This window comes from Panthera uncia, assembly GCF_023721935.1.
Source record: "Panthera uncia isolate 11264 chromosome D3 unlocalized genomic scaffold, Puncia_PCG_1.0 HiC_scaffold_8, whole genome shotgun sequence".
Classification (NCBI taxonomy): Eukaryota; Metazoa; Chordata; class Mammalia; order Carnivora; family Felidae; genus Panthera; species Panthera uncia.
This window is the reverse complement of record NW_026057586.1, coordinates 56,310,015-56,333,594: the sequence shown is the minus strand read 5'-3', so window position 1 is coordinate 56,333,594 and position 23,580 is coordinate 56,310,015. Positions and strand designations below refer to the sequence as shown.

General features: G+C 39.7%; 1 protein-coding gene and 1 long non-coding RNA gene across 8 annotated transcripts in view; both read right to left on the bottom strand.

The window, feature by feature from the left end:
- Window positions 1-23,580, bottom strand: part of LOC125914812 (uncharacterized) — a 292,117-nt gene that overhangs the window by 105,331 nt on the left and 163,206 nt on the right. The gene's annotated exons all lie outside the window — the stretch shown is intronic.
- Window positions 1-23,580, bottom strand: part of ARHGAP28 (Rho GTPase activating protein 28) — a 190,291-nt gene that overhangs the window by 36,226 nt on the left and 130,485 nt on the right. For 5 of the 7 annotated variants that reach the window (XM_049620404.1, XM_049620410.1, XM_049620409.1 and 2 more), the window contains 6 exons: window positions 22,101-22,190; window positions 11,484-11,568; window positions 9,459-9,601; window positions 6,733-6,898; window positions 6,540-6,631; window positions 4,139-4,216 (listed from right to left, as the gene is read on the bottom strand). In XM_049620404.1, the coding sequence (XP_049476361.1) occupies window positions 4,139-4,216; window positions 6,540-6,631; window positions 6,733-6,898; window positions 9,459-9,601; window positions 11,484-11,568; window positions 22,101-22,190 (654 nt within the window). The remainder of the gene's footprint in view (window positions 1-4,138; window positions 4,217-6,539; window positions 6,632-6,732; window positions 6,899-9,458; window positions 9,602-11,483; window positions 11,569-22,100; window positions 22,191-23,580) is intronic. The other 2 variants (XM_049620405.1, XM_049620406.1) reach the window with 1 other exon arrangement.

Below are 23,580 nucleotides of genomic sequence, written 5' to 3'. Positions count from 1 at the left end.
GGGGAGGAAGAAACAGAAGGATACTCCAAGACAGCAGAAAGCGCTCTAGTGGTGGTTCACATGCAAGGAGACCCACTGTGTTTGGGGAACTCCAGTTAGTTCAGTGTTGCTGAAGCATCACGGGCAAGGAGGAGAGAGAGAGAGTTGAGGCTGGGGGGCAATCCAGAGCCGACCCTCAGGGGACTGAACTTTATTCCATGGGCCATGAGGCAACAAGGAACATGTCCGAGCAAGAGAACAACAAGGTGAGATTGATCTTTTCTGACAACCAGATGGGAAAGTGATTTGGAGGAGAATAGAGCTTGGTGCTGACTGGGGAATGGACTAGAAGCAAGGAGACTAACTACTGGGCCATGGCACCATTTCTGGAAAATGGGGGACTAACCTGGATAAGCAGCCAGAAGACAGAAAGGAGAGGTGGCACTGAAGAAATGCCTGAGAGAGAAAATTCTCAAGAATCAGTGATGGGTTATTCAGAGGAGACTTAACAGTCCAAGATGACTCTGACTGCGAGCCTGCGTCATGGGTAGAGGGAGGTGGTGTTAACAAGAAGGCCAGGGAAAGCAGCAAATGACTTCCATCCATTGCCTGGTGCCACTGCCACACAAAGCAAAGGGGAAACAGATTTCAAGGAGACAGGAAGCACCAGCGTGAACAGAATAATTCAAATTCATCTCCCACGTCCCTCTGCTGTAGGAAGCTGTCTGAAACGTAACGTGACTACCATTCTAACCTGTCAGCTGTTCCCTGCGGCTTAAGAGGCAACATGGCTCCAGAACCAAGAACAGGCTCTATGACCAGACTCTTTAGGTTTTCATCCCAGTTCTACAACTGACTAATTCTAAGGCCTGTGCCCCACATTTCTGTGTAATAGGGATATTGAAATGACTTCACAGATTAAATCAGATCATACAACGTAAAGCTCAGGGGAGAGGGCCCGCCACACAGTAAGCACTCAATAAATGCTGGCTGTTCATAACTCCCCCTTCCTCTTGGTCTGTAATAACCTTTAGTATTATTACTATGGGAAGCCCATGCATATGCAGTTATTTGGGTCATAGTATCTCTTCATCTTGTCTGGATGGCTAGTATAAAACAAAACTGAGAGAAAGAATGTCCTCTCTTCCTTCTGACTAAAGCAAACTGAGGGACATAGGGGCAGAGCTAACATTTCCACGGCGGTCCTAAACATGAAGCCATATAAACCAGGCGTTGGATTTAGTTTGCCAAAGACAGGAAGCATTTAAAGTTTAAAGAAGTCATGTTTTCTGTCCAGTGTTAATGAGAAAACTAGGCAAGGGTCAGATGCCACGTCCTTAAATCTGCTCTGAGCAAATATACAGCCTGCTTCCATTTCAAAGGCTGTTTTATGAAAATGTAAATGACCCACCTTCAGCTTCAAAAACCAGATCAGGAAGGGAAACTAGCAGACCAAGTAACATAATTATGAAACACTGAGAGCAGCTAGTCACAAAAAAAGAGAACCTCGCATGTCAAACAGTCTGCCTTCTTCCATAAAATGTATTCCCTAGAGTTTGGCTCAAATTTCTGTCATTTTTGGAAAAGAAAATCATTGGAAACACCAAAGCATTAAATTGGTTCCAAATGATCTGAGGCCTCAAATACAGAAATGGGCTCCACTGCTGTGTTCCCTGTGCGGTCAAAGCTAGCAGCTGCCCCCCAGGGCTGTGTCCCTGTTCGTCTCACCAGGCCCTGAAAGCACAAACCTGGGCTGGATTGTTCATAACGATACATTAGTGTTAGCATCATCCATTTGGCACAATTCGAGGATAATTATAATGGAGGGTTTTTTAACTGTCTTTCCCGAAGCGCATTCCTAGAAAAACTAGTCTAACAGATGAACTTACAAAAGTAGTTTAAAGTTGGAACAAAGGAGAGAAATAAAGACCCCTTTAATATATCAAGTTACAATGTCTTTCTAACTGCGATAGTCCCCTGTTTCTGTTCGCTGGCCCAGATTTCTTTCACATTGGTTTTCCTGGAGCTCAAACCATGAAAACATCTGGGTTACATTTTCAGACTAATAAGAGATGGAAGAAATAGGCTGAAACTACATAAACCCGATTAGGGGAGAAAAGGGACTTTTCCCTAAATGTGGTTCAGGAATGCATGTGCCTATAAGAACCCTCTTGAAGGGATTATTAGCCTCTGGCAAGCATTTTTCAGTCAAAGATCAGCTAAAGAAAAGAAACTTGTGCTATGGTGTTAAACTTCGTGCACACAACAGATGTTGTGTAAGGTTGACTCCTTTTGATTATTTTGAAAAAAGAATTTTAAATCATTTCCATTATGTTTTACACACACACACAGAGGCCAGGAAGAATGTGCAAATGCAGTTTCCCAATTATGGAGTGAAGTTTAGGGGAATGAATTCTAATTGTGTCTAGGAAATTTGTTTCCCTGACTTCCCTTGGGTTCTCTGACCCAACAGATACGACAACTTTCATTCTCTGATTCAGGGTACATATAACAACCATACCCATCAGAACCTGAGACAAAAAGCAGACTCAATTTAGGAATAATAAACCATGGGGTACCTGGGTGGCTCAGTTGGTTAAGAATCTGGCTCTTGATTTCAGCTCGGGTCGTGATCTCCCAGTTTGCAAGATTGAGCCCCTTGTCGGGCTCTGCGCTGACAGCACAGATCCTGCTTGGGACTCTCTCTCTTTCTCTATCTCTGTGTGCCCCTCCCCTGCTTGTGCGCTCTCTCTCTCTCTCTCTCTCTCTCTCTCAAAATAAATAAACATAAAAACAAAGAAAGAATAAATCTTGAGGAGTCATTAGGATTTTTCTTGCCTTTCAAATGACCTTGTGCCAGCACTTAGCAATCCCCATTCCCAGGGAGGTTACAACTCTCCAAAATGCCCTGATCCCTTCTGCCACTGGCAAAGCGTGGTGCACTGCTCAGATCTCCTTTGCAAAACGAATTACCTGCACAAAATAATGCAGGTGACTCCCAGCCAACCGACTCCCCCCACAGTTAACACCAGCTCTTCTGCCTCATCCCCTTCTTCACGGAAGCCCAGCAGTGGCCGAGTGCGGTGCAGAAGCTGGCATCTGGCCCCTCTGCCAGGTGGGGCAACAGGGAAGGACAGCATCAGCCCTGCATCTGGTCTGAGGCACTGCCTTCCCAGTCCTGCAGCAACTCTATGCCCAGAGAACCCTCTTCTACTCCTGACTCAGCCTATTTACTTTCAGTTTCAACGGACAAAAACAGCTCATCACACCTCTAAATAAAAACTCTGAGACTTCTGATACAAATAGGATTCCCCAAACCATGTACCAAAATGAAGTAATGCAGAGATGCTCTTCCACCTCTACACACTGCAACCAAGTTAATTTTTCCCTCATCCTGAGACTTTTTTACTCAAGGACGGACTGTTTAAAACTGCTCAGGTTCTCATGTCTACCAGCCAGGGAGTGATCTGAGAAGAGTGAGGCTCCTTCCTGCGATGCACCCCCACCACCAGAGACTAAGTGGAAGGTCTTACTGGAAATTTATAAGAAAAGCTTTTCAGTGCTTCTTTCCATTATGGTACCGTACAGTTTGCCACTATAGAGAAGCAATAAAGCAAAGCAAAAGGAATCATGTTACCTGGGTGGTTTCATGTGGAGAAATTAACATCACCTTAAATGGAACTGGGCTGAGTGACTATTCCGGTGGTGACCACCATTCCTACATATTCTTATAAGGACATTCATTAAAAGGAAAGCCAAAGAATGTTTCTCAGTTCAAAGCAACTGATAATGGCAACAGGGCTCACGTAACACTGGGTTGGTGAATTCCATGACTGAGAGGAACACAGCCAACTAAAATGTTTAACCCAGAAAACAATGCTGGGACATTTCAACTTTTCCAAACTAAAGAAAGATAAGCGGCAGTTTTTGATGGTGAATTGGTATGTTGTTTCGCTGTTGTTGGTTTTTTAGTGTTGTTGTTTTAATTTAAAAGGATATAAAACATTTAATCATAGGTATCCAGGAACACGAGGATCAAGTGGTCCTATCAACAACGACACAGCTACAACAACAACAGAGGACTTGCAACCTGGGGCCTGTGTGAACCAGGTCTAGCTGGCTTAGATCTCCAAACAGAAAGAGAGAAAACGTTCAGTACCTTGACTTTGGCGGTACATCCAGAAAGTCGAAAAATTCCTTCAGATTCCAGGCCTGATTCCTCAACTTTCTCAAAAAACTAGAAAGCAATGATATGTTATAAAAATAAATACCTCCATATAATTATAAACATCTGAAATAATAATGATGGTGACAACAATCAATAAATTACCATGCATATATACGTGACTGGTACTTGAATGTTTTGTTCAATGTTTACAACTGCCTCTGAAATCAACAGTAGCCTCCAATTTACAAATGAAGTGGAGACTGAGAACCTCCTGGGGCTTTCCCAAGACCACCTTCAAAAGTAATGGCTCTTGACCACTAAAGTAGGTGGCCACTTGCCCACTTTAAGATCTGACTACTCTATCTCTTTCTGCAGATGGACCAATAGGAAAGATTCTAAATTTGCTATTATCAGATGCAACCAGTTTAGCTGAGAGACTACAGGAATCCTAGAAATATGACCAAGGAGGTAGAAACTGTAAAGGTTTATACCTCTCATGAGTTCCCATGGCGATGATGATGATGATGCTGTTATAGTAATAATAATACCTAATGTTTATGGTGCACTTACTGTGTCAGATACCCCATTCTCAGAACTTTGCATCTATTAACTCATGTAATCCTCACACTGATCCTATAAGGCAGGTGCTAACCATACCCCCATCCAACTGCTGAGGAGACTGAGGCATGGAAAGGGTAAAGGACTTGCCCCTATTCACACAACACAGGAGGACCCAGAGTCTCTGGTATTTTCCCTTCAAGAAATAATGGTGCCTGGAACTAAGGTAGTTTTTGTAGGGTATGGAGAGAAATGGATATTTAGGCCAAAGAAATATGTCCATAAAAAAAGACTCTCCCATAGGAGTAGACGAATAATACCTCTAGCTGTCTTCAATGAGGAACTCCTGACCACAGGGGTAGTAATAGCTAACATTTATTGAGTTGCTAACATGGTATAAATCCAGATTGAGTTGAGCTAGCATTTATTGTGCAACTTCCATTTGCTAAGTTCTGTGCTAGGTTTTTGCATCTACACAATAATATAAATTCATGTGTTGAATCTTCTCAGTCTTAGATTTTTTACGTATTGTTTTCAAACTCTGTCCTTTACACAGAGGACAGAAGTCATAACTCTATTTCGAGGAAGGAAAGAAAATCTTAGTGTCACCATGGACTTCGGCTGTGGGTGTACGCTGTGCTCCCTCTGACCCTTCCTCCTTGCTGGCTGTGTGTTCAAGGGCAAGGTAGCTTATCCTTCTGTGCCTTGGTGGCCTCAGCAGTAGAAAACACAGTCCCCTCTGGCTGCTCGCTGCTGACTCCCCACGCTAGGATACGGATGGTACCCACGCAGGAGAGGTGCCCTACAGATGCCCCCGTGCACACTGGCATATCACCAGCACCCTTTACTCTCTCTCATCATCATCCCCCGTCTTCATCAGCAGCAATCAATCAATCAATCAATCAACCACCTGATGTCAGGAGTAGCTCAATCTGAGGCACTGGCAACAAAGTTCAGAGAGAACGCAATAAAGGGACATAGCATTGTTATGGTGAATAAGATAAGTGTTATGCTTCTTCAGTCAATTATTTTCCTATATTACTTAAAAACTCAATTTAAAATGCAACAAGATTTGTGTTTAGGGCTTGGAATTTTAAATGTGCCACTGGATGTCACTGTTGAATAAATGCACACTTGGGTAAACCCAAGTAAATTGTTGGCTATAAAACACATGACTTAAATCAGGTATTGAGCAATCATGGTCTCAGAGATATTGTCAGATGACAGTTCAGATAATATCATTTTTCAAAACTCCCTTCCACCAAACTTCTTCTTTGTCTAAATATACCCTATCTCCCTAGTGATACCTGAAAAACCACCAGAAAAGCTGATTTTTAGGCTTTATTAAGCTTTGTTTGGTGAATTCATTTAAATGATTACACATACATATTTAAAAACAGCCATCCTGTGAGATAGCTCAGCAAATACTTGTATAATTAGTCAATGTAATAGCTGATAATTAATGGTCACCTTATATTCTAGAGAGAATAATCAAATACTAACATATAACCCAGACAAGTAACCTTTAGAAACTACTGGAGAAAACATAACAGAAGGAAGCCATGTACAGAGTATCTGTGTCCATCACCTGATGGTTTAAGGTCAGACAGTGTCACAGGCTCCACAAGTTCACAGCAAGGCAAAGTGGCCCCAGTGCTGTGGGGATGTTATGGGGATGAATAAGCAAAGCTGAAAATCACCAAGGGCCTGAGGCTTCTCTTAAGCCTTTCGTGTCTTTAGTGTCTTTAGTGAGAACACTCATCAGCGGGTTTCCAGATACCAAGCTGCCAGCATGAGGCTCTATCCTTTTCCCATTCATTTACATTCCACTCACTTTTTGCAACACCAGGGGAACCTTCACCCCAGGATCCTTCTTTCGGTCATTGTCCAACAGGACTGTGAGCGGAACTCCAAAAATTCCAGTGTCTTCATTGTAAAATGGGCAAGAAAGAAAGAAAAAAGGATCAGAAAAGCGCTTATTCCAGTGTGCCAAAGAGTTAAAATCAGAAGAAACCTGTCTTAACTACCTCGTCCTTTTACTCTCTCAGTTTTGTTTCTTTTCAGTTGGATTCCAAAGGCATCAAAAAAGGCAGTCAGTTCAATCAGAGACAGATGGCGGATCTTCTTCATATCTTCAGAAGACAGGTCTCCTGCTTCAGTTAGACCGAATCTGGTTTTCTGGACAATAAATTTCTACAATACATATGGAGGATATTTATTTTTTTATGGCGAAGGAAAAGTATCATCCCTTCATTTAAATGTCACCTGGGCATCCTAAATCTGTATAGCAAAACATGCTACTTGTAAGAAATCTGTGAGGAGCAAGCTGTGTCATAGAAAGATTATGAATGGTTTTTAGAACATTTGCAGAACGCTCTTGTGCTACATTAGGAACAAAACAGTGGACTGAAGTGTACTACAACATCATCATCACAACCGTGAAAACTTGTTTCTTCGAAGAGACATCCTCTGTTGTCAACTGATGTCCCAGGCACCATGTGGAATGTACCTACCACGGGCACATGTGACCCAGGAATATAAGGCACAACAGCTAAGTGCTCCCAGAAGAGCTTTTGATGTATCTTTTTGGGGGTGGGGGACCATCAGTCCTTTCATCAGATACAACCTGTTTTCTTCTACAAACTCTAAAAGACGAACGAATCTCCCCACTGAATCTCACTGCACATGCCTGCTGAGACAGCAGTTACTCTACCTTGAAAATCAAATGGAGAGGACTCCAAATATTCCTAAAAAGGGAAAGTACATAGAAAGTGCCAAATAATCCTCCTATAAGTTTTGAGACAATGATATTGCTATATTCTCTATTTCCACAATAGGAAACAAAATACAGCAAAATGAAAACAAAAAGTCTTTGACAATCCAAAAATACTTGTGAAGACTAACAAGTAAGACCTTTTAAAGGAGAGATTGTTCTCCTATAATAACCACAAGTATGCTTTGTTCTCAAAAAACCTGCTATTGAAACAAATGCTAAAGTAGAAAAATCCCAGTTATTTCAATTACAAATCTTTGTACCTTCTCCATAGGGGCTCCCTCAATTAGAGCTTTCTTGAGGTTTTTAAACCAGCCACTCATTCATTCATTCGTTCACTCAGTCAACAACTGTTCTGTGGAACCTCAAGTATTTTAAAATTAAAACAATAAAATGCAGAATGTGGTTTGGGGCAACCTTGTCCTATAAAAGCTGAGCTGTTTTACCTTCTTTCTGAGACCAAGGCCCCACATAACGGTAATATACAGCAACAACAATAGAGACAAGAACTGCAATTATTCATGGAGTAATTACCACTTGCTAAATCCCACGCAAAGTTCTTCATCAGAGACTGACCTGCACCCCAGATGACCCAAATCTCAGAAGGCGACAGACAGCTTGGATGAGGGAACTGGGGACCAGCATCCTCTCTTGGATGACTCTCCCTAAAGATTGGGAGGGATGCCCCTGAAACCAGAGTCCCACTGGATTTCCTTTTTGCCCCGGAATACTCTTATGCCCTACCAACATGGAAACTGCTTAGGGACCAGGAGGGGCTTTGGAGTTTGACACACAGAGGTTTAAATCCTGTTTCTACCTCCTATTTGTTGACGGGCTTTGGATATATTTCTTAACTTCTTTGGGCCTCAGTTTTCTTTTTTTCTTTTTTAATGTTTTTTTCATTTTTGAGAGACAGTGTGAGCAGGGGAGGGGCAGAGAGAGGGAGACACAGAATCTGAAGCAGGCTCCAGGCTCTGAGCTGTCAGCACAGAGCTCGACACAGGGCTTGAACTCATGGACTGTGAGATCATGACCTGAGCTGAAGTCAGACACTTAATCATCCCATGGGCCACCCAGGACCCCATGGGCCTCAGTTTTCTCAGCTGTAAAATGGGAGCAGTCACAGGGTGATTACAAGAGGATACCTAATGCAGCATCAAGCTGGTAGAAGGCACTCAGTGAGTCTTACAGTTCTTGCTCTGCCCTCCTGCTCCCCTCCATCATGGGGAGGTTGTCTGGGAACGGTCTAGGCTACCTAGGCAAAGACTCTGCCAGTTTTTATATGACCCATTCCTTTAGCCATGAAACTGCCTGAGCCCTGCTCATCATGCCTCCAGCTCTGATCAGCATAGAATATTCAGGGCTCTACATCATGAATGCTTCACAAATGCATTTATCGAGTAGCCAATAGATCAATGCAACATATTTCTTATAGTGGGCTTTTAAGATAGAATATCCTGGAGATATATATACATACATACTGAGGCTTTCAGGATAATGAAGTCTATAGCTCTACTTGCCTATTCCATAATAATAATATAAACTCTTGAGTCTATATTTGATGAATTTTTAGTACCTGTCCCATTAAGTGCTCACTTCTTATTGTAATGACTGTGACTTTGCAGTACCCCCTTCTGATATGTGGCTTCTAGAGGCACAACTAGGTATACAGTTAGAATCTGCACTAATCTATAAGTAAAGTAAGGATATAAAGTGCATGAAAGCACACAAGCCAGGAAATCCTATTTCTTCTATAAAACAGTATTCAAGCGTATACCCTCACAACTCTTCCTCAACCCAGTCCTGTTAGGCAGGCTGTGCACTGCACAATAAATGGTGCCCTGGTGTTATGCAACACCGATGCCTGACCTTTCCTCTACACACAGATGCAAGTTTTGTTTTGTTTTGTTTTAAATACTAGTTTGTCCCATGGAAAAGTTACAGGAAGTTACTGGAATAATCATGAAAGGCTTTACATACAGTTAAGGCGAAGTCCTCTTTCTTAAATTCGGACTTCTTAAATTTGTTTCTTTTTGGAATTTCTGTAACCATTTCTGAATAAGATACTTCGAAGGACAGCTCTTCAGTTTCTGGTGGAATGTTCTTTTCCAGATAAACATCATCTAAAAAAAAGATGCATAATATTTTATAAGTCACTTAATCAATTACAATCATTTCCTGTAAAGTAAGTACAAAATATTTATAAGTTAACTTATAGGCATGTCAGAATGTTTACATCCAAGAAAGCATCAGACTCACTCAGAGGATTTCAGTTAAAGGATAATGTGGGGTCATCAGATTTCCATATGAATGAATTTCTATAATCATTATCCAAACAAACTTTCTATTTCGTCTGATGTTTTTAATCTTACTTTTTACATCTCATGAGAGGCACTAGAGGATTACTAGAGGAAAGCCCACAAATGAGGTAGATCTATGTTACCATGATATTACAGTTAAGTCCACCTAAACCCAATGGTGCCGCTACTGGGGAAGCAGAAGCTTAAGGCAGAAGGAGGAAGGGCAGAGACCCCACTACACTTCCTGCCTAAATTCATTTCTCTTATTGTTTTTCCCAAACTATGGGATTTTTGTCTCCTAAGATGTGTTCAAATTAAATTTGGACTTCACTGCTAGGTTTGTTCTGGTAAATTAATCCAAATTCTTAGGATTTGATTTGGTTACCTGACCTTGTGTGCTGTTTATTAAGAAACAGCCCAATGGGTATAATGTCCCACATAAATATTTTCCTTGAGGTAGTTTGGAATGTAAGACAATAGATTCCTTGACCAAAAACAAGTGAATCCAGAAATCATCTGAGTACCCTAAACTCTAATTTCTGACTAAGATTTTGGCTTGCCATTTTTTTTTTCATTGCTTGGAAAAATTGTTCATATGCAATGAAAGACCAATTTGATTACAAAAAAGAGAACTCATCTTTTCTACCCTCTTCTATAGACAGTGACCAAAGGACAACCAAATAGAACAAAAGGAACAACAATGAAAAGAAATAAGAGAAGACCTAAAGAATCTTATATTAAAACCTAAATGGGAAAATTTGCAAATCAACAGTTTGTAAAGTTCTGAACTGAAATACTGATTAGTATTAGTATTTTTGATTAAAAATACAATAAACAGATGCAGTAAAAACTTAGGAAATGGCAAAGGGGGAGTTTTGATGTTCACTCCTCATACAGAGGCTTGCATTTAAAGTGGAAGAAGATGAACTGTTAAATAATACTCTAACTTCTTATAGCTCTATACATAGATTTTTTTTGGAGGGTGGTGATTACAGTGCTCCAAACCAACAAACCACCCCCGGTAGACTTTTATCTCTTAGAGGTGTAATTTGAACTGAATAACAAACATCAGAACATTTTCATCACCCCAACTCATTTGAATTTAGAAGTTAATGCTGAAAGTATGAAGCTCTGTTGTACATAAGAAGAGGCACATATTTAGGGAAAGGTTCAAGGACTCACCAGAGTAGGGTCTTGAAGGAGCCTACTTCCTATAAGGAGGATTTCGGATTCCATACTGAGCCCCTGGAGCATGCCCAATGCTCAAGTGGAAGAGGCCCAGTTAAAAGCTAAGCCTGTAACCTCGTATGTTATAAGCTTCTCTGGTGCTGCTTACACTTGAGCATAAGTAGAGATTTCTGGAAGTGTCCTACTTCCTGGACCACTTGTAACTATTAAGCAGATCCAGATTACTTGTGAAAGAGACCTCAAATCAAAGACACTACCCAAGTGAGTACTTTCTAAATGATGTGATGGTGGTGAAGGAGAAAAAGATTCTGCTTCCAATTTGGCTCAATTAATTTTGTCTGGTGTGACAGAATGGGGTGTTTGGAGCTGGCAGGGAGTGAGTGCTAGAGTGACAGAATCAAAATGGGAAGAAAAACACACACTCTGCCTTGACAACGTTACTGGTAACTGTGCTGAGTGCCAGAACAAAAGCAAGAAGACACAGCTTAAGTTCAATAGAGAAGGAGGTGTTGCTCACCACTCACTGCATTCTGAACTGACTGTCCAGGGTCTGGAGATCCATTGGAATGAACTGGTAGAGCTGGAATGGTCTCAAGTATAGACTGTGAAACAAGGGAAGATGAACACAAGACATTATATCATATAAGTACGGGCTGCCTCACATGTCAATCTGATTTATGTTCTGAAGTTTACAAAAGTTCTTTTCACACCAAGCAATTCTTGATTCCATACAGGGCCTGCACCTGATTTTCTGCTCCTTTGTTCAATCCAGAGCCATACAGCTCACACAGGCTTCTCAAAGGAGAACTGTGTCAAGGTCAAAATACCTGTGTCTTCTTAGCTCTGGAGAATTTGCTGTTCATACGCTTCCTAAGATGTAGAAATTACAATGCTTGATGTCACACAGTTTGACAATTACAGTATTTGTTATTTTTGGTGCAGTAGCCACACATTTTAGGCTTAAATTCCAGGTGATGGGGGCACCTAGACAGCTCAGTCAGTTAAGCATCTGAATTAGGCTTAGGTCATGATCTTACAGTTCATAAGTTCGAGCCCTGCATTGGGCTCCACACTGACAGCGTGGCAGTGTGGAGCCTGCCTGGGATTCTCTCTCTCCCCTTCTCTCTCTCTGCCCCTTCCCCACTTGTATGCATTCTCTCTCTCTTTCTCTCTCTCTCTCTCTCTCTCTTTCTCAAAATAAATAAATAAACTTAAAAAAAGAATTCCAGGTGATGACGTAGCTACATGGCTAATGGAAAGGACCCTAGGGCCACACTCCTGGAATTCTAATCCAGGCTCCCCCACTTGTTGTGCGACCTTGAGCAAGTCACTTGTGTTCTCTGTTGGTAGAATATTCAAAGAGTTATTATGAATTTCACATGACTTGTCCTGTATAAATTATATCAAATAATATCTGATACACACTGAGCACCATATGGGGGTTGGCTACTGTTGATGATTAACATATTAATTCCTTCATGACGAAATAAAGAGTGATAATAACTACCAAAAGCCTAAGTATGCTCTTCTAGTCCAGCTTCTAACTTGCTAGTTTCTTCACTGAGATCCTGCCAAAGCATTGCCCTCCCCTGCAATATTGTCAGAAGTTGAGTATCTTTGTAAAGCAAGTCAATTGCTCAAGTCTGGAAGGGTACTCGTAAAAAAAAATTATACACAAATCTATCATTTCTGCCAATATAGATTTGAATGTGGGAGTTATTATCTATGAATGTGTGTGACGATGAAAATCTGCTATTCAATCAGCAATCTTTTCAGTATAAAGTCTGTTCATTTTTTCCACAGAGCCTGATGTTATTTCTTTTATTCTCATATTTATTTAGCAATTACTGAACACCTGCTTCGTGAAAGATCCTTTATCATGTGCTACAAATTACACAAGGAAAGTCTCAATTTTTGAGCCTTGTGTGTTCTTTTTCCTATTTTATTTCAAAGGAGATTACACACTTGTCATTGTGTAAAAATCATGTAAAGACATGGCCAATTATTAAAACATGGACGCCCAATTACTGGAACTGGTAGGAGAATGAAAAGACATAAAAAGGTCTAAAGCCACACAATTTACTGCCAATCAGATTTCTGGTGGCTCTAAAAACCAATCTGTACACTAAAATCCTTAAAATGATATGGACCACTTTTCAGTGGTCTTCTGGAGTTTTCCAAAAAAGAAATGCTTTCTCAAACTTTTAAATGACTCACCTATGGTAGACAACAGTCTTGAAAATGGAGAGGCATTTATTTACAGTCTGAAACTGATGGTTTGGGATGTTTAGACCCTACTAGATGCCAATTTCTTAATCTGTGAAGTGGAGAAGTGTCCACCTGCTGAGTTGGTTTACTTGGCCTATAGCCAACCTACTGGACTGAAGGCATGCATGCCCTTTGTAATGTAAACTATTCTGAAACTATCTTGGGGGAGGCAGAAGTTTAAACTGTGATCCCTGCTCTTGAGCTATTCATAACGAGGAGTAGAGAGTAACATTTATGGAACATTATTGAAAAACGGTCAACCCGCTGTTAAGAGCTAATTTCTTCTACAACACAACTGTGTGTTTACTGGAGGGTAATGGATAAGGAAGAGGTGCAGCCTGGAAGGGTTTCACCCAGAGGTGGGTAAACTGGAACTGGAATTCAAAGCTTGATGGGGAGGACTTACAGAGCCAGAGGAGGCTGGCACAGGCATTCAGACCCGAAATAAAGTTAGAAAGTTCAGGTATGGAAATACCTGAAACATTTCAGCTACCAACCAGGAGAGACTGGTTTACGAGGAGTTGAGGCAAGGTATTATAAAAACCTGAGAAATAAATTAGTCAAGACAGTCAACTCCAATTATGGAAGGCTCAGAAAGCCAGGCAGAGGAGCTGAGACTCTCATAAGGGTTAAACCAAAACAGAACAGAACAAACAAAAGAACATTTAACACAATTCCCCGTGTTAAAGCAGGGGAATGAGATGTTAAGAATGAAAAAGGAAGATAAATCTGCCAGTGAATGGACCTTGAGTTTTGAAATAGGTTGAGTGAAAAGGCTAGGTGCTCTGTATTTATAGTTTTAAAACATCCGTTCACCCATTAAACACACTAACACTAGCATCATTTTTAAATTTTTACTAGTTATTTTAATATATTTCAAATGTTAATGCCATTCCTATTTAAAACACACTTCCTCTGCTTGTCGATAACAGATCCTACCATTTCCCTATGTGCCTGACCACAAGAGGCTGGGCTTCAATGGTAAGGAAAAGCAACATTTTCCAGCCAGTGAAGCTTGCTCTGCTGTCCAAATCATGCGGCGCTGGGATTGGAGAGTATAATATATGGGGGATAATGATTTTTCAATTCCAACCTGTGAAAGGTTGGCACTACCGCTGGAGTTCTTTCAAAACTAGACTTTGTATGATATTTCCTTCACGTTACAGAAACACCATACCAAAAATTTTCCATGTTCATTACTTACAGGAGCTGTTTCTGACCTTCCAGACTGGCTGTTTCCTTTTTTCTCAAGGCTTGAGTGTGTGTGTTATAACTCTATGTATACAAGTTGCCTTGAATCAATACAGGTAATAAGGTTCCCCTTCTTCCTCTTCTGCACCTGAGATCAGAACTGATAAATCTACATCTTACTAAATTCTCCAGAACTACACTTTTTTTTGTTGAGATTGAAGTGTAATTAACATACAGTGTTATATTAGTTTCAGGTGTCCAATATAACGATTCAATACTTGTATACATTTCTCAGTCCTTGTCGAAGTTAAGTGTACTCTCCATCCCCTTTATCTATTTCACTCATCCCCCTGCACCTCCCCTCTGCAACCCCAGTTTGTTTTCTGTACTTAAGAGTCTGGTTTTTTGTCTCTCTTTTTTTATTTTGTTCATTTGTTTTGTTTCTAAAATTCCACAGATGACTGAAATCATATGGTATCTGTCTTTCTCTGTCTGACTTATTTCACTTAGCATTATATCCTATAGGCCCACCCATGTTGTTGCAAATGGCAAGATCTCATTCTTCTTTATGGCAGAGTAAAATTCCATTGTATACATATATGCTGCATCTTCTTTATCCATTCAGTTATTAATGAACACTTGGGTTGGCTCCATATCTCAGCTATTGTAAATAATTCTGCAAACACAGGGGTGCGTATATCTTTTTGAATTATTTTTTTTTTCTTTGGGTAAATATTCAGTACCCTAGAGATAAACTTAAATAAGTCACATTCACTGACAAATATGCAATCAATTTTAAAATAAAACATATAATAATAATAATTATAAAATCTATCCAAATGCGAATTTAAAGGCATTCCAATGATATCTTAGGTTAAAAATTAAATCACATGTGAAATTATAAGCTAAATGTTAGACAATAAGAACAATAAATTCCAAAAATCCATGATAAAAGCTAAAATATTATTCAGAGATTAATTCTTGGCCTTAAATGCAAATAAGAAAGATCAAAAATAAGTGTTTATAATCCAAGAGACTAGAAAAAATTATACAAGACCAAGAATGAATGAAAAAATAAAGATTAAATAAATTAACACAACAGAAAAAGTAGGCTTCAATAAAAAAGACAGTCTTTTTAGCACATAGTGTTGGGAAAACTGGACAGCAACATGCAGAAGAATGAACCTGGACCACTTTCTTACACCATATACAAAAATAAACTTAAAATGGATGAAAGACCTAAATGTAAGACAGGAAGCCAATGAAACCCTAGAGGAGAAAACAGGCAACAACCTCTTTGACCTTGACCACAGAAAATTCTTATTAGACATATCTCCAAAGGTAGGGGAAACAAAAGCAAAAATGAACTATCATCAAGATAAGAAGATGCACAGAGAAGGAAACAATCAACAAAACTAAAAGACACCTGACAGAATGAGAGAAGATTATTGGCAAATGACACATCACATAAAGGGTTAGTATAAAAAATCTATAAAGAACTTATCAAACTCAACACCCAAAAACCAAAAAATCCAGTGAAGAAATGGGCAAAAGACAAGAACAGACACTTTTCCAAAGAAGATATCCAGATGGCTAATAGACACATGAAAAGATGCTCAACGTCACCCATTATTAGGGAAATATAAACCAAACCACAATGAAATACAACCTCACACCTGTCAGAATGGGTAAAATTAACAGCTCAGGAAACAACAGATGTTGGTGAGGATGTGAGAAAAGGGGAACACCTTTGCACTGCTGGTGGGATGCAAACTGGTGCAGCCATTCTGGAAATAACTATGGAGATTCCTTTTTTTGAGAACAGAGCTACCCCATGACTGCAACTGCACTGCTAGGTATTTATCCAAAGGATACAAAAATGCTGATTCAAAGGGGCACATTCAGGGGAGCCTGGGTGGCTCAGTCAGTTAAGCATCTGACTTTGGCTCGGGTCATGATCTCACAGTTGGTGGGTTCAAGCCCCACCTCAAGCTCTGTGCTGACAGCTCAGAGCCTGGAGCCTGCTTTAGATTCTGTGTCTCCCTCTCTCTCCCTGCCCCACCCCCACTTGTACTCTATGTCTTTCTCTCTCAAAAATGAATAAAATATTTAAAAAATTAAAAAATAAACAAAGGGGCACACGTACCCCAATGCTTATAGCAATGCTATCCACAATAGCCAAATTATGGAAGAAGCCCAAATGTCCATCAACCAATGAATGGATAAAGAAGATGTGGTATATACATGCAATGGAATATTACTCAGTGATTAAAAAGAATGAATTTTTGCCATTTGCAACAATGTGGATGAATCTAGAATGTATTATGCTATGCAAAATCAGTCAGAGGAAAAGAAATACCATTGATTTCACTCATTTGTGGAATTTAAGAAACAAAACAGATGAATACAGGGGAAGGGAAAGAAAAATAAGATAAAAACAGAGAGGGAGGCAAACCCTAAGAGACTCTTAAATACAGAGAAAAAACTGAGGGCTGCTGGAGGGGAGTTGGGTGGGGAGGAATAGGCTAAATGGGTAATGTGCATTAAAGAGGGCACTTGTTGGGATGAGCACTGGGTGTTACATGTAAGTGAAGAATCACTAAATTCTACTCCTAAAACCATTATTACACTGTATGTTAACTAACTTGGATATAAATAAATATATAAAAAATAATTAGAAAAGAAAAAGTAGGCTTCCTCCATTAAAGGAAGTGATTTCTTAAAAAATATTGCTGATACAGACAACAATTTGCATTCTAATTGGGATAAAAGACATAAATATTAGAAATAAAAAAAGGGCAAATAGCTACCTCGCAGAAAATTTAGAAAGTATATGCCTAAATAAATATGTGTATATATTTGTATACATGTGTGTACACACACTCAAACATCTACATATATTAAAATGATAAATAAATTGGATATTTTGCTAGAACAAACATACATTACCAAAACTCATACCAGTTGGAATATAAAGGAATATAACTTCAAAACCATATCCATTGAAAAAGTAAAGCACTATATCTACATTGATGCCAGACCTTGGAGGTTTCATAAACAAATTGCAATACAAACTTATATATAATAGCTTTTATAGATTATATATTTACACCAAAATTTAATATATGGCTCCAAAATACTGAAAAAAAAAAAAACAAACAAACAAAAAAAAACAACCAAGCTTCTTAACACTTTCATACCAAGGTCACCATAACTCTGTAACAATGAAAAGAAATTATATATATATAGGCTAATCCCATTTATTAGAACAGTAGTTAAAAAGGCTAAAATTGGGGTGCCTGGGTGGCTCAGTTGGTTCAGCATCTGACTTTGGCTCAGGTCATGATCTCACGGTCCACGAGTTTGAACCCCATGTCAGGCTCTGTGCTGGAGCCTGCTTCGTATTCTGTGTCTTCCTCTTCCTGTACCTCTCCTCTGCTAACGTTCTATCTCTCTCTCAAAAATGAATAAACATTAAAAAAATGTTTTTAATGCTAAAATAGTAGTAAATGATATATTCTGCATTGTAATAAAAGAATAATGTAACACAATAAGTAGGGTTCATTTTTATCAACAAAATTATAGTTCAATATTAGAAAGACATCAATAGAATTTCCTTAAGTAATTGCTTAAAGATGAAAAATATATTCATTTTAATAGATGATGAACAATTATTTTATATAATTCAACCTCCATTTCTAATAAAAACAACTAGAAGTCTCAGAAACTTAGAACAAATAATATTCTACTTAACAATGAAACTTAAAAGAATTCATGAGAAAATCAAGAACTTATTAAAAGATCCCCATAATTATTATTCAATATAATCAGTGATTGTGATCGGTCCAATTAAACATGGAAAAGAAATAAAATGACTAGGGATGCCTGGGTGGCTCAGTCGGTTAAGCCTCTCTTCTGACTTCGGCTCAGGTCATGATCTCATCATTTGTGAGTCTGAGCCCCACATCAGGCTCTCCACTCTCAGCACAGAGCCTGCTTCAAATCCTGTCTCCCCATCTCTCTGCCTCTTCCTCGTTCGCTCTCTCTTAAAAATAAAAATAAACGTTAAAAATTTTTTTAAAAAACGACTATTTTAAAGATTGAGTAAAGAAAACTTTCACTATTTCAGATGATATCTATAAATTATAAAATCAAATGAAAAGTTCTTAGAAGTAAGAAGAATTTTCAGAAAGGAAGCTATAAAATATACTTTCGTGAGAAATCCAAAAATTTACTTCCCTTACAGTGCCGCAAAAACAAACTAGAAGGTATCATAAAAAAATCTACCATTAAAATATCAATGAAAACTATTAAGTTCCTAAGTAATTAATCAATAAAAAATGTATAAGAAAGAATATTATGAACTTTTATTGAAGAACAGAAAACATAAATAAGTGGAAAGACAATTACTATTTCTCAGTGGGAAGAGTCAGTATTTTAAAATGTGAATTTTCTCCCCAACATTAATCTTTAAATTCAATAAAATTCTTAGTGAAGTCCTAACAAGATTTATTTAATGGCTGGTTATAGAGTCATCCTAAGCTCATTTGGAAGTAAAAATTCCTGAGAAGAAAGAAAATTTTGATCCAGAACAACAAGGGTGAACACACCCCAACAGACATCAAAAACAAACCACAGAGTTATAGTAATTAAGATAGACCCCATACATACAGAGGTTTCAATGATCATAAAATAACATTTCTAATGTACATAAAAGATGAAAGATTGAAAAAAAATTGATCAAGCCAAGGTTATCCTTTTGGAAAAGACAAAGTTAGGTTATCTACTTTATACCATTTCACAACGTAAACTCCAAGGGCAAGTTGTTGGGGCCTTCTGAAGTCTTGAAGATGACAATGAAATGTCCTTGGGAATTCACCCTGCCAAGCAAGATATACTTTACAGAAGTCATGGCCAGGACCCCTGAAGCCCTTGCTACCACTTCACGGAATTACTAGAAATCTTACTATCTAGAAGAAACTGCAGAACCAACCTGGGGTGCCAATGCCTCCTTATAATCAAGAAGCGGAGAGGTCAAAATGTATTTCCCTGGTGATAAGAAGTTCTAGAACGATTTTCAGTATAGGTGCAGTAAGGGTTAAGTTCTCATCTCTCTAGCAACTAGCCAATTTGTTCAACATTTCTAAATAAAGATATCTGAGTAACAAACCATCCAAAGTAAGTCACACTGGAGACTGATACAAATCAGATTTTTTTGAGTCTCAATACTGCTGACACTTTTATTTATATCATAATTAGCATTCAATCAGTTTTCAGAAAAAAAAAGATTTAGTTTTTTTTTTCTTTCCTTTTAGAAAATCTGAATGATTAACTTACTCCAGGAAACACTATCTATAACTGCTACACAAGACCACTGTCTTTCTCTTACACTCTCAAGCTTTCAAGTATCCTATTTGCAGACAATATGTGCCTAACAAGGATTTGGTGAATGAATGAATGGATTAATGAAAACCTAGAAAATAAGGCCTACCCAAAATCCTCCCCCTCAGCAACTCAATTATGTAACCATTCTGCTTCAAGTGCTACTTGGTGTGTGCATGGAACCACATGCAGTCCTGTGTTGGCTTTTATAAAATGACTGGGGCAGTAAAGTCAGCTAGAGAGAGAGACGAGTAAGGTGGGTCAGGAGTGTTTATGTTAACTAGAAGACGTGGGGGAACCTCAGTAGGTGTTAAACAAGGCTCACACTTATTTGTATCTATCTATCTATCTATCTATCCATTCATTCATTATTTTACTTTTTATTTATTTATTTTTTAATATAATTTATTGTCAAGTTGGCTAACATACGGTGTATATAGTGTGCTCTTGGTTTTGGGGGTAGATTCCCATGATTCATCACTTACGTACAACACCCAGTGCTCATCCCAACAAGTGCCCTCCTCAATGCCTTGCATTTTTATAGATCAATGACTTTCAGCTGTGGGAAGGATGAATTTGAGGGGTATAAGCTAAAGTCAGGGACAGATCACTTAGGAGGCTATCTCAGTAATACAGTAAGATGATGAGCTTCTGTACTAAGTAAGTAGTTACAGGAAAATAGGGGAGTAGAAATATTCTAGAATGTAGAATATTCTGGAATGCAGAATATTCCAGAATGTAGAAATATTCTTTTTTTTTTTAAATTTTTATTTATTTTTGAGAGAGACAGAGCACAAGTAGGGGAGGGGCAGAGAGAGAGGGAGACACAGAATCCGAAGCAGGCTCCAGGCTCTGAGCTGTCAGCACAGAGCCCTATGCGGGGCTCGAACTCATGAACCGTGAGATCATGACCTGAGCTGAAGTCTGACGTTTAACTGACTGAGCCACCCACGCACCCCTAGAAATATTCTTTGTAAGGCAAAATCCATAGGTCTCAGAGATGAGCATGTAGAGGGAAGCATGTAGGTAGAGTTGACGCTAACACTTAGGGACGGTACCCTGGGCACATGGTAGCATCACCAGCTAAGAGAATATATAGGATCCTATGCAAAGCTTTAGGCAGGAGTCCCCAGTCACAGGCGCACAGCACAACTCTGAAAGGTCTATTGTAGGTAACTCCTCATTTTAGTAGTTGTCGGAGTTTGTGAATGACTTACTCTGTTTTCAGCCATCAGTACTGGAGATTATCTCTAAAACAGAGACATCCTCACTCATTTGCATTCCAATGCAGTCTTAAATAGGAAAGTAGCAGCTGAATTTAAAGCCAGTAGGTCAGACACTGTGGGTAACCCCTAACCTATCTGTGCCATAATCTGTAATGCTATTTATAAGTTACCCATCGACAAAGACACTCACGTTCTTTTATGCTTTTTATAGATCACTGTAGCAAAGCAATTTCAAAACCAAAACTCTGAAAACACAACAGAAAAGCTCCTTCACCTGGGGCTAACAGCTTTGTCTCTCTGAACAGTGGGGATCTAATGTGTTATGTATGTGAACATCAACTATCCTTTCTCTCAAAGTGGATACCAGATGAGAAACTACTGCCCAGAGGGACTTGTAAATGCGCCCTCTCCATTTGCCTGACTAATGGGCTCTTGCCTTCCAGTCATCCTGTCATCAAAGAACTGCTATCTCATTTACCAGGGTCTCTCACTTCTTCTGGTCCATTGTAACACCCCTGCCAGAGCAGCTACAGAGAGACCCCAGGCGGGGATCCCCAGTGGTTCTGGGGAGGGGGAATGATGAGACTTTCTGAGAAAGAAAAGTACAGAATCTGTCTGAATTGGAGGATTTATATGGGTGTGATCTAAGGCTGGAAATGTAGGCCACAGTGCCTTCAATATCAGGATGAGGGCTTTTTAATTTATCCTGCAGGTAAGAGGACCTTTGGGTCAAATGGCAGAGTTAGGCTGGATCACTGGTGTGAACTCAGCCCAGAGGACCAAAGGTAAATTCCTCCATGCTTGATACACGTAGAGAACATCCTTTGTTTTCTGACCATAGAGGTATTAGTTTATGGAGCCCTCTTTTAAACTAAGATCTAGTTGTTCCTCAGTTTTGAGTCTCCTACTTCCTAACTGTTCAAACACTGGTGGGTCTACTGGCAGCTGTGGTTTCTTTGCAATCTCAGTTCAAGTTTTTCTTATCTGTTTTGAGGAAATTGCTTCTTCTCATCTTGAACTTGCAGTTTTGCCCTGATGTGCAATTGTCTTGGCATGTGACGACTTACCACAGAGCCACTCCTGGGAACTGTAAAACTCCCTTCTTCATCTGGGGACCCATCTGACAGGGCGGTACTGTTGAGAGAAGCATCATCTGGCTAGACGGAGAAACGAAAGCACCATTCTTATTCAGGCAGACACTTCTAATGTGTTTGTGTACTGCACTATGTGTATGTATTTAGATGTGTGTGACAACATACAAAGTCGTGACTGCCTGGGCAGCCCTTCAGGGAACATTACCGTGAGTGCCTAAATGCCAGGCCCTCTGGAAGACACTGGACAGACGCTGGCCCCTGTAGCAGACACTGCCGTTGCCCGCCACAAACTCCCTTTGCTTTAACAATGTCTTGGTGTGGTTCCAGGGAGTTAAACCAAAGAACTTCATTTCCAGGATTCGTTGCGGCTAAGAGTGATCACGTGACAAGTGTGGTCCACGAGATGCAAGTGTAATTTTACCAAGAGGGCTTCCGGAATGGCTGAGGCTTTCCTGACCAAAAAAGAATCTGGTCAGCTCCTGTACACTCATGACAGCACCGCAGATGACAGCCTACAGTTGCCGGGTATCTTGCTCGAATAAGCATGATGGCCACGGCAAAGGATGGCAGGGGCAGAAGATCAAACCCACCTGGGTTTGTGCAAAGGTATCAGGTGAATGCCCTGTCAGACTTGGACCTCCAAATCTCCATGTGAAGCAAAATAACTCCAACGCTTCTATTACACATGGCCGAACACAAACCTGTCTAATCTTACTTTTTAAACACACCCTATGATTATCTTCAGCAGTGACGAGAATTCAGCAGCAACAGCACCACGTTATGTTTATAAAGCTGGAAATAGATTTTTGCTTTAGCAGACAATGGCTTCACTAAAATTTAAGACATAAATATTCTTTTCTTTACTGAAGGAACCTTACTGCAAAGTACGCTGCTTTTGATACTTATGAATACATACAGTATTCTGTCTTTTAAAAAACTGTTGCTCACCTTGCTTGACCACATTTTCTAAATTTCTTTTTTTTTGTAATTTTTTAATGCTTATTTATTATTGAGAGACAGAGAGAGAGAGCTTGAGAATGGGAGGGGCTGAGAAACGGGGAGACACAGAATCCGAAGCAGGCTCCAGGCTCTGAGCTGTCAGCACAGGACCCAATGCAGGGCTCGAACTCACAAACCGAGGGATCATGACCTGAGCCGAAGTCGGATGTTTAACCGACTGAGCCACCCAGGTGCCCCTCTAAATTTCTTTTTTTTTTTTTTTAATTTTTTTAATGTTTACTTATTTTTGAGAGAGAGAGAGAGACAGAGGACGAGTGGAGGAGGAGCAGAGACAGAGAGGGAGACATAGAATCCGAAGCAGGCTCCAGGCTCCAAGCTGTCAGCACACAGCCCGATGTGGGGCTCGAACCCATGAACCACGAGATCATGACCTGAGCTTGAAGTTGGATGCTCAACCGACTGAGCCACCCAGGTGCCCCGCCCCTTTAAATTT